Source organism: Penaeus monodon, chromosome 9 (assembly GCF_015228065.2).
Source record: "Penaeus monodon isolate SGIC_2016 chromosome 9, NSTDA_Pmon_1, whole genome shotgun sequence".
NCBI classification, from domain to species: domain Eukaryota; kingdom Metazoa; phylum Arthropoda; class Malacostraca; order Decapoda; family Penaeidae; genus Penaeus; species Penaeus monodon.
The window spans coordinates 10,108,711-10,120,899 of NC_051394.1; the positions used below are offsets into that span (position 1 = coordinate 10,108,711).

At 36.5% G+C, this 12,189-nt stretch overlaps 1 protein-coding gene across 1 annotated transcript; it reads left to right on the forward strand.

Moving 5' to 3' along the window:
* Positions 1-11,691, forward strand: LOC119576953 (multivesicular body subunit 12B-like). The gene is given in 8 exon segments (XM_037924605.1): positions 1-182; positions 3,645-3,761; positions 5,598-5,790; positions 6,424-6,491; positions 6,493-6,653; positions 7,438-7,664; positions 9,542-9,654; positions 11,155-11,691. Coding segments are annotated over 7 exon segments (924 nt in total). The 5' UTR covers positions 1-182; positions 3,645-3,656; the 3' UTR covers positions 11,212-11,691.
* Positions 11,692-12,189: the final 498 nt, after the last annotated feature.

A 12,189-nucleotide genomic window follows, 5' to 3' on the forward strand; every position in this document is an offset into this window, starting at 1 on the left:
AAAAAAAAAAGAAAAAAAAAGAAAAGGAAAAAAAAAAAAATCCCGTCCTCCTCCCCGAAACCGCGAGGGCCTGCTCCCCGGGTTGTGTCTCGGGGGTCGTGTGGCAGAAGCCCTGTTGTTTAGCTGGTCCCCGTCTCTGTCCTTGTGAACGGAGACCTTCTGCACTCAAGACCCTCCTGCAGGTGATATTCGGGACTCTTTTCCCCCTCGTTTCAGCGGCAAGGGAACCCCGGGGAGCTCTTGGATGTGTTGATCGCCTGCCAGGGGCTTGTTGGTGAGAAATCCCGTCGGAATTGTGGTGATCTGTGAGTGTGGTCTCTCTTTTTTCCCCTTGTTGGGGGATGGCTCTTGTTTACGTCTTTTTATGGGGATGAGTTTTTTTTTTATGGAGGGGGTTTGTTTGGCTCGTAGTTCATGTGTTTGGGTCAAGGGACGAGTGAGGGGGGTTTGAGGTTTTGCCTTTGGTCGGGATTTGTGTGTGTTTTGTGTGAATTTTTACGTGTGGAGCGAAAATCACCATACGATTTGTAGAAATGTAGAGGAAGTAGATGATTACACCACCAATTTAGGAGGCATTTCCTCCTTACAGAGAAGGCTCATTTTTTATGCATTAGGTGTATTGTTTTTTTTTATGGGCTGTAGAGCTGTATCATGATTATTTGTGTAAATTGGGGGCTTTCTAATATACTATCATTTCTGATCTTATCTGAAAAGCTAATTAGGATTATAAGAAAAGAAGAAAAAATACAGAATTTTATATTTTGGATTCATCATAGTATATGTCTACATTTCTAAGGGGTAAAACTAAAATCACATTAGTTGAATACATGTTACATTGTTAACAACATTGATTTCTTTCATATATCTTATCTCTTATCTTTATGTATATAGCCTGGAAAGCTTACTGATACACTTACATTAGCCTATCCCATAGACCACAAATTTCCCATTGGTATATTTCTGATAAATAGAGCTTGTAGCCTGTTGGGTAATGTGTTAAAGTTGATTGAATCTGACTATATTGAGCACTCGTAGTGCCCTCCACACTGCACTCTCTGCCAAAAGCCAACAGACCTCCTTTGTGTATATTCTGGCACACACACACACACACACACACACACACACACACACACACACACACACACACACACACACACACACACACACACACTCACACTCACACTCACACTCACACTCACACTCACACTCACACTCACACTCACACTCACACATACATATACACATACATATACACATACATATACACATAACATGCACATATACACATAACATGCACATATACACATAACATGCACACATACATAGACATACACATACATGCATACACATACATGCATACACATACATGCATACACATACATGCATACACATACATGCATACACATACATGCATACATACACACAGACACACACAGACACACACAACACACACACACACACACACACACACACACACACACACACACACACACACACACACACACAGCACACACACAAGACACACACACACCCAACACACACACACACAGACACACACACACCCAGACACACACACACACACCACAGACACACACACACACACAACACAAACACACACACACACACACACAACCCACACAACACACACCACACACACACGACACAACACACACACCCACACACACACACCACAAACACACACACACACACACACACACGCACACACACAACACACACACACACAGACACACACACAGACACACACACAACACACACACAACACACACACACAAAAACACACACAAACACACACACACACACACACACACACACACACATCACACAAATCTACTCACGTTACATCACGTCACACTTATATCACTACACACTCACGACACCGACACTCACACACACACACCCAACAAACCACACACCACACACAGCGTTACAATATCACTACCACTCACATCACTACGGACTCAACCTTTACACACTACCACACCATACACAGCACACCACAGGAAGCTCAGTATTCATATAGGTACACTGTACATAATGTTTCTATTTCTACGTGACCACTCTGTTTACTCACGTTGCCTTCAAGTCCCAAAGAACCTTCACTGCAAGGACATACTTAAGTATACTGATCTCTGCTTGTACACACTCAGTTCGTGCACTGATTGGTAAGTCACCTATATTCTACCACTTCAACTGAGACTACATGACAGCCTTTTCATAATTTAGACACTTTGTGTGATTGCCCATATGTTGAAGTCAGTTTATTACTTAAGAGTCATGGAGTTAACAGTAGCTAAACACCTTGTCATCCATTTACTAAGATCTAGCCTTCATATGGTGATATAGGCCTTCTGGGTTAACACAAGCTTTCAGACCTAATTATCTAGGTATTAATAGCATATCAACTTGAGTATATAATGTATTTTCAATAATTTAATTATGCATTGTATTTTTCCCATTGTTGAGAGCTGCAGCTTGTATTTGACCTTAAGTCAGGGAAAGTAAGAGATTAAGCTCAAAACCTGCATAGTGAAATAGCTAAAGCTATTAGCAGACTGCATTAATGTATTGTATCTACAGGTCGCTCATGTCTTATCCACCAACTTTTAATCAATTTAGTTTACTAACCTGGCACTGATTTCAAACTTTCCAAACTACAGTGCTTTTGTCATAAATTATTGTGCCTAATTGAATTGAAAAAATGCCTAAACAATTTTAAGATTCAGTATAAGTAGCTATATACCAGAGCAAGGCTAAGTCTGGTTCAGAATCTTCAAAGCTAGGGACAAACATTGAGTTATATTGCACAATTTCAGCACATCAGATCTCCCACTACCTAGGTCATAATCATGTCATGTGACTGGGAAAATGACAGGATTTATTAAGAGTAGCTATTTCAGCTTTTCATTTGGAAAGTAATTACTTAGTTGAACTTTCAAATTTGGCCATCCATTACAAATTACTAAATTGTGGGATATGTTAGAAACATTTACTAGCTCTTGCTTTGAGATTAGTCTTCTGTAATGTAGTATTTTCACTAATCTATTATGACTCACACCTTGATGTTGCCAGACTTGAAAGTTTGACCTATAGAGGTATGTCAGGGAAGAAGGAAGTCTACAGTCTTGTGTGTTTCTAATCAGGTGTGGAAGCCTCAATCAGTGAATCAGCTAAATGAAATATTTGTTATTATTAATATTTGTCTTATTATTAATTATTGATATACATTTCATGCAGTTCAAAGCCTCTTGTATATTATATTAAAAGAAAAATTGGATTATCAGTCTTGGAAAATAATTAAATAATATGTCATTGAGGAGTTATGATGGTATCTAATGTATTTGTAATTTTGTTAAATGGATCTTGTAAGTAAATGTCAAGGTACTGAATAATAGTAATAATAATAATAATCCTTTCTAACTAGTTGACCTCAAGCCTTTTAGTTATATCACAAATTCCTATTACAATTATTTTTTCATGGAATACTTTGGAAAAAGGGGAAACAATAATAAACCTGTCCCTCTCTTTGATTGTATTTCTCTTTATCACATAAGTGTTTTTTTGTTGCTATGCCAACCAGTCCTATTGAATCAGTATCTAAACATATGTTTTTATCTTCCTTTCAGAGAGGCTATTGAATGATGCGTGACCTCTATAATGCTCTACCTCTGCCAGATGATCGACCAATTACGGCTGTGTGCGTGGTTCAGGAGTTGTCAGGATGTCCAACAAATTATACAGCCGTATGTACTTTCTGTTGTTGTATCTCCCTTTTCCCTTTTCTTCTTGTTCTTTGTTTTTTTTCTTTCTCTCCATTTTTCTCCATTTTCTTCTTATTCTTCTTGTGTTTCTTCTTCTTTCTCTTCTTTTGCTGCTACTTTTTATTCATTTTTAAAAATTTCTTCTTCTTGTCCTACTTCTGTCTCTTCTTTTGCTACTTCTTTTTTCATTAATTTTCTTCTTCTTCCTTGTTCTTCTTTCTCCTCTTTGGCTACTTTTTTTTTTTTTTTTTTAATCTTCCTCCTTTTTTCTTCTGTTTCCTCCCCCTTCTGTTTCCTTCTTCTATTTCCTTCTTCTCCTCCTCCTCTCCTCCTCCTCCTTCCTCCTCCTCCTCCTCCTCCTCCTCCTCCTCCTCCTCCTCCTCCTCCTCCTCCTCCTCCTCCTCCTCCTCCTCCTCCTCCTCCTCCTCCTCCTCCTCCTCCTCCTCCTCCTCCTCCTCCTCCTCCTCCTCCTCCTCCTCCTCCTCCTCCTCCTCCTCCTCCTCCTCCTTCCACATTTTCTCTCTCTTCTTCCATTTTTTCTTTTTCTCTTTCTCCTTCTCCTTTTCCTTCTGTGTCTCAATCTTCTTCTTCTTCTTCTTCTTCTTCTTCTTCTTCTTCTTCTTCTTCTTCTTCTTCTTCTTCTTCTTCTTCTTCTTCTTCTTCTTCTTCTTCTTCTTCTTCTTCTTCTGCATCTTCTGCATCTTCTTCTGCATCTTCTTCTGCATCTTCATCCTCATCTTCATCCTCATCATCATATTGTTCTTGTTCTTGTTCTTGTTCTTGTTCTTATTCTCCTTCACCTTCTGCTTCTGCCTCTTTCTTCTCCTTCATCCTCTTTTGTTTCCTCTTCCTTAATCTTCCTCCTTTTCCTCCTCTTTCTCCTCATTCATCTCCTTATCTTTTTCCTCCTTTCTTGTCTTTTTCTTCTTTGTATTTTTCATCCTCCTTCTCACCTTTTTCCTATTCCTCTTTTTCATCTTTCTCTTTTTCATCCTTTTAATCTTTTTCCTCTTTCTCCTCCCTTCTTCCTCTTTCTAATCTTTTCCTCCTCTTCCTCTTTCTACATTTTCCTTATTATCTTTTTCCTCCTCTTCCTCTTCCCATTTCAATTCCAGTATCAATTTCAAATCCTTTTCCTATTCCTATTCTTTCCCTCCTCCATTTTGTTTTTCTTTTTTATGTAAATGATATTGCATTGCAACATGCATGAAATAGGAATAGTCACAGACTCTGAACATGGCCATTAAAGCATGCAAGGTCTGAGGTGACAAGATTCGATTTGTATACATTGACACATACATACGTCTCAGTTTATTATGACAAATAAATTAACAGTAATAATGTGAATAGATAAGTTTGCAAAACAGGAAACACAGTTAATGGATTCAACACTGTCTACATCAAAGTTACCTATTCAAGGAAAATTACATTATATTAATCAAGAGCTGTGCTTATCACCTGATGTCAGTAATTTCTTGCTTAATTATCTTGAGTATCAGAATTTTATATTTAAGCAAGATTGCTGTGTATAGATAGAATGATCAAGACCTTAGGAGTCACCTGGCCTTTTTGCCCTCAGCGTGATTATCTTGATTATGTAGATATTATGGACATGAGGTGGCTTGTCAGGTATTGACTGTTAAGTAATATAATTGATGCCAGACATACCTATACACTCCTCTTTGCTAATGATGAGGAAAGTACACCATTTCTTATGTTGTGTAACATCATAAGTGGAGATTTCCTTAAACCAGAATGTTAAACCTGTTTGTTTATATATTCAGGAATTGCTGATAATACTGAATCGATATTTAACAGGTATCAAAGACACACGATCAAGATATAGATGCAGATTTATATAAGGACAGTTTCTTCAAGCGTGTCACTCGCTACTTATGCTACAGTAAGACTGAAGGCTACATGGGCTATGTAGTGGAGCATCTAACCATAGTAAATGACCGGGATTCAAGACCTCCTGGTTATACCATCATTGAACAGACCATAGATACAAGTAAGTTTTATTCATCAGTTTGGATAGAAAATCAAGGCTAAAGCTTCAAGACTGCATTTATGTAGTTATTAGTCAAAATCTATTGTTCCATGCTAACTACTGGAACTTTTAATAAAATGATGCTCAAAAGAGATAGGCATAAGTAAGTGGTTATAATTTTTCCAGTTGTAGAATTGTAATATGGTTATGCTTTACCTAGAAATGGTATTTTATGATAATCTTTTGATGACTTTACTTGAAACACAAAAAACACATGGATGATGCTGTAAGTTCCCTGGTAAACACAGTTGTTTCTACAAGTTGTATATATATGTACACATTCACATGCCACCAAAGCTTGTTACCTGGTAAAGCCATGAGGCCAACAAATAATCTACTAGCCAAGCCATTGATATGTAACAGATTTAGTGTTAGTTACAATAAATGCTTATCAATAACTGCTTCATTAAGAGATTCAATAAATTTTCAATAAAGATGGCTTACCACTTCTTGTATGTGAGTATGGTAATTTTTTTTTTCATTTTCTATAAGCAGAAGTATATGTGGAGTGTGTCTAGTATATTTATATTTTTATACACATGCATATGCCATTATAATTACTGTTAGTAACAACTGTGTTATGATCCCCATCAGGCCAGAAAGCCTTCAAGAAAAAGCAGTTATGTTACAAGCAAGTCCCTCGAAACATGGCCACACAAACAGGTCACAGACATCATCATCATGAGTCGCTCCAAAGTGGCCCCGGAGGGATTCACTCTGGTGGGTGAGATGAATGGCCTCTGTGTGTGCTTCAAGCCAGGACCTGCTCCCACACCGCAATACAACAAGCCCACAGTAGCAGGCTCCTCACCTCTTCCTTATGGGTCAGTGTGAAGGCTTTTGTTCAGTAGTATGAGCATTGTATTTATATATAGACATTTTATTTTAAAGGCATATACAGTGTGTGGTGGGTATGTTTGTGAGTATGAGTATAAGTATGAGTATGAAGATGAGGGTGACTGCATCTGAGTGTGAGAGTGAGGGTGAGTATGAGTATAAGTGTGAGTATAAATATGAGTATGAGTGTAAATGTAAGCATGATTGTGAGTGAGTGTGTGAGCATGACTGTAAATATGAGTGAGAGTGAGCATGAGCATGACTATGAGAGTGAGAGTGAGTACAAGTGGGTATTAATGTTATGGTGAGAGAGAGAGAGAGAGAGAGAGAGAGAGAGAGAGAGAGAGAGAGAGAGAGAGAGAGAGAGAGAGAGAGAGAGAGAGAGAGAGAGAGAGTGTGAATGTTTTTTTTTTTTTTTTTTTTTTTTTTTTTTTTTTGTGTGTGTGTGTGTGTGTGTGTGTGTGTGTGTGTGTGTGTGTGTGTGTGTGTGGTGTGTGTGTGTGTGTGTGTGTGTGTGTGTTTTCTATAAGCAGAAGTATATGTGGAGCATGTCTAGTATATTTATAATTTTATACACACACACACACACACACACACACACACACAGAAGAGAAAACGAAAGAAACAGAGACACGACGAAAGAGAGAGAGAGAGAGAGAGAGAGAGAGAGAGAGAGAGAGAGAGAGAGAGAGAGTTAGTTTGTTCATATATGGTTAGTAAATACTGATGATTTTTAATGCTCCAACTGAGACCTTTACATTCCTGTTCCAGTGTGAATCCAAATGGCAGAGGAAGTATTGGGGGAGGTGGTGGTGGGGGAGGGGAAGGTCTTTACCCAGGGTTAGGTCCTGCCAGACCCGCGCCAGCTCCCCCTGGCTCTGGATCCGGTGTCCCCCAGGGTCCTCCTCCCCCACTACCCCCTCGCAACCCCTCTATGTACTCCTCTCCATCACATGCTAGTCAGAGCACCAGCACCTTGTATGGCCAAGGACATTCAGGTGGGTTTGCCACTTCACTTGTTGGTCTTTTTGGAAGAGGGAGTTACTGGGGGCAACTTGGTATTTTTTGGGGAGGGAATGATGGGGCTTCTCTTTTGTATCATATTTGGATGGGGTTACCTCAGGAATGAAGGGATGTAATGAAATAGTTTAAAGCATTAATTCTCTACAAGTGTGTTAGTAATCAGACTGATATTTATGCATACCAGCTGATGGTTGTTTAGATGAATGTGATGAAGTGGAACATTTATGTAAAAGAAAATAATCTGTGGCTGCATAACCTTATAGGAAGTTGCTTATGCAGTTGCAGTTCTCTGTTATATTACAATATTTAGTAATTTTTATGTGGATATGCATACTATTCCTTTGATTCCAGGATGGCAAATGCACATGCTGTATCAACTTGTAGTTTTTAATTTTTATTTATAATTTCACAGTGCATCATGCACCATAGTTGCATGATATTGTAACACCAGTATGTCAGCAGTTACAAAAGGTGATACCTGGTCTTCTAGGATAGCCTGAATGATGTGGTATATGAACACTGTCTTTAGGATCATTTTTGTTCCATAGAAAGAATCCTTTACTGTTATGAAAAAAAATTACACTGATAATCATATGCTGAATGGATTTCCTAAATTGTGTGTATTAATATGAATTAAAAAAGGGGGGGCAGATTACTTAGAACATATTTTTTTTTTCATCTTCTTTTAGAAATAACAGCCATTATAAGTATCATATTGTGTAAAAAACAAATTAACACCTAACATATGGACAGGTGCTGACAAATTAGGTATTTCTCTAGTTATATTAATTATTCGTTAAATCAGGCTAAATGGATGTGTCTGTTGTGTGGATTATTTATTTCAAAATTTTTTTCTCGTGCACTTTTGCAGAGACATCATGCCTCTTTTCTGTATGCTAATGAATTCCACTCTATAGACACGAATTACTTACGAAATATATCCTTCCTGCTGATATATGTTGTTGTCACTTGTTAAAGCATGATAACTACATGTAAAACTCATATTTATAATGATGGTTAACCCTTTCCCGATGGGTAGTACTCATAGTGGCCCAGGCCCCGCTGCTGGGGGCTTATATCGTCACCCTAGCATGCGCGACCACTCATGCCAAATACCAGCATCCCTTGCCTTTTCTTCATAATACTAAGAGCCTATGTTTATTTTCAGTATTATTATTTTCTAAGGTCTCTATGTGCCATATTTCCTGATAAATCAAGACTGTAGGATATTTTTGTTGTTATATAAACTCCATAGTTGATCATTATTCGCTCTGTAGTCTGAATAAAGTAAGCAGTGTGTGGTATCATGGAGTTGAAACCGTAGGTTTTATTGTATTTTTTTTGGCATTTTTTTAGAAGTTATTTTATAAGATAATCTTTAGTTTCAACAAGTTTATATTATCACTTCCATATAAATATAATTTTATGTTCAATGTTTTATAAATACGTGATTTTTTTTTTTTTTTTTTTTTTTTTTTTTTTTTTTTTTTTTTTACCAAAATACATATCAGTATTTTCATGTGGTTTTACATCATCACTTCGTGAATGCTATATAATATCTATGGCCAATGTAGTTGATTACCAACGTAATTTTTTTTACGCTAACCTCGGAAGACCGAGAAGCCTTTATGAAATGCATATATAGGAAAAATGAGAAAAAGTATTAAAAACTACTTAATGACATTTTCAGTGTCAAAAAAATTAATATTTTCCATACATGCCACCTATGGGAAAGGGTTAATATGTTTCTCGAAAAAATATTTCTTCTGCTTTAAATGTTGCTAGAAATATACATATATACTATATACTGTTGTGCAAGAAACTAATAGGATTTCTTTTCTAAATTTTCTAGCATTGTTTGGTGTACCCTTTATTCTCAACAAGAAATATGTGAACTCAGATGACAGTGCCATGGAAACACTCCCCGTAGTCAACAAAAAGAGTAGACAACAGATTGAAGACGAGGTGAGAGAAAAAGAGCTGATAATAGATGTCTCTACTATTATTCAGATTCACTGTGATTTTAGTAACGTATTACACATACATTTCCTTTATAAATGTATATAGCATTATCTTTGTGTGTATTGTTGTGTTGGTGGGCACATGCATCACATTTCCTTCGAGAGTTATTAAATGGAGTGCAGTAAGTAGAATTATTATGCATCATATACTGGGAAGAGAAAGGATATCATCAACTTATGTCCTCACATCTTCTGCAGAAATGAGATGCCAGGTACAAGATCTCTATCCGCCCTCCCTTTAAAGTTTAGTTTTACTCTGTTGTAGATTAGATATTTAATTTTAGATTATAACTATGGTTCAGGTGCCTGTTGATTTATGGTGAAAAAGGATTGATGATATATGTATGTTTTGTTTATTGTTAGCAGAAATATGTGCATAGTTTTACCAATTCTTTGTTATCTTTAGCTTTAGGTTACTGTTTAACAGACAATGCAAAAAATAATTATCTCTTATGAATAGCATTAAACGTCTTCAGTTTTCTCCATTACATGAAAACTGTATTACTGTATCCAAACTTTGAAATGAAAAGAGTAGTTTTATATTTGATTGCATTGTGAACCAATGGGTATATGTTCCTACTTTTGCCCATGCTTCAGATGACATTATGCAACTTCCAAACAATAACCTAGCATACCTTTTGGCAAACTACCTCACACTTTACTAACCATCAACACAATGTAAGTATGGTTTATGCTCTCTTAATTAGCTTTTATCTTCATGCTTTCAAGAACCTTCAGTGCGATCTTCATCTTCTACAGCTGTGGACAGGCAAAACTGCATGAATTTTTTTCTTAATTTCCACTTCCTACTGTCCCTCCTCCTGCTCTTCCCCTTCCCCATCCCCTTCTTCTGCTTCTCCTTTTCTTCCATCTTCGCTTCCTCTTCTTCCTTCTCCTCCTCCTCCTCCTCCTCATCTTCCTCCTTCGCCTCCTCATCTTAGTCTTCCTCCTCTTCTTCTTCTTCTTTTTCTTTCTTCTTCTTCTTCTCCTCTGTCTTCTTCTTCTCCTCTGTCTTCTTCTTCTTCTTCTTCTTCTTCTTCTTCTCTCTTCTTCTTCTTCTTCTTCTTCTTCTCTCTCTCTTCTTCTTCTTCTTTATTCCCTCCTCTTCCTCTTCTTCTTCTTCTTCTTCCTCCTCCTCCTCCCCCTCCTTCTTCTTCTTCTTCTTCTTCTCTTTTATAATTTACTTTTTTGGCAAGAGATGGTAGTATGGTATATATTTTAAATGAGTTTATGGCACATTCATTATTTTGGTGAATATCACGGCTAGTTGTGGTGGATTCATAGTTTAATGGGTAAATAATATTATATTGCAGACTTCTCTGTATTTTGTAATGAAACTTGAATTAATATTATAATTAGGGAGTATAATCCTTCTATTCTGTGTTATTTACATAAAGATTTGTGTGTTAGATTTGTATAGTAAAATAAGTTGTTTATTTTCCAGTACTACTACAGCTTCACCCTTGAGCAAGACATTGTGCAGCGGCCATCGGCAACATGAGCAAGAATAGTTTCTGTGTCTTCATCTTATTTTTTTTGTGAGCTTTTCCTCTGCTCTTTATCATGCTGTGTGATCCAATATAGGGAAGGCTCATACATTTTATATGGTTTACTGTAATGTTTGTAATGTTTTAAAGGTACCCATCAGTGCTCATTATCTCTGAATCATCTAACTTGCATTCTGTTATTGTTAACAGTTATCAGATGTAATGCCATAGTTATTACTACCTTCACTCATTTTTCTTGTGGTTGATATTGTAGACTTCTCCCAAAGCCCCTCTACCTTTCTTTCTCACCCTGCCTGAAGGGATATCACTGCCAGTCTCAAACCAGTTGGCAAGGGAGCCAAGATGCTTACATGGAGTTAAGCCTTTTCTTTTCTCACTCCCTCTTTCATTTTATAAAAATGGAGAGACAGCTGAAGTAATGGATTAATCATAAGAATATTATAATGACAAAAATTATGAACACATCAATTAGAAATCACAATATATATATATATATATATATATATATATATATATATATATATATATATATATATATATATTACAATCATACATATACATATACATATACATACACAATATATACATATACATACACACATATATATACATATACATATACATATACATATATACATATACAATATACAATACACATACAACAACACACAACATACACATACATACTAATATATATAAATATACATAAATATACTATCCCTATAAATGATTCCTATCTGTACACAACACAAATCACACCAGACACAACATTATCCTATAGTATAACATTAACAAAATCTACCTATTTATTACCTACCCATTATGAAATGATTACCAAATGATCTGTTTAATAATTGTAGCATTTACTATTTATCAATACATTTTGAAATGTGCAGTCTTTGATAGTATTAGCATACTTATCGTTAACAGTTAACAAAATGCTCCTTTTATATACCATACCTTTCATTGTA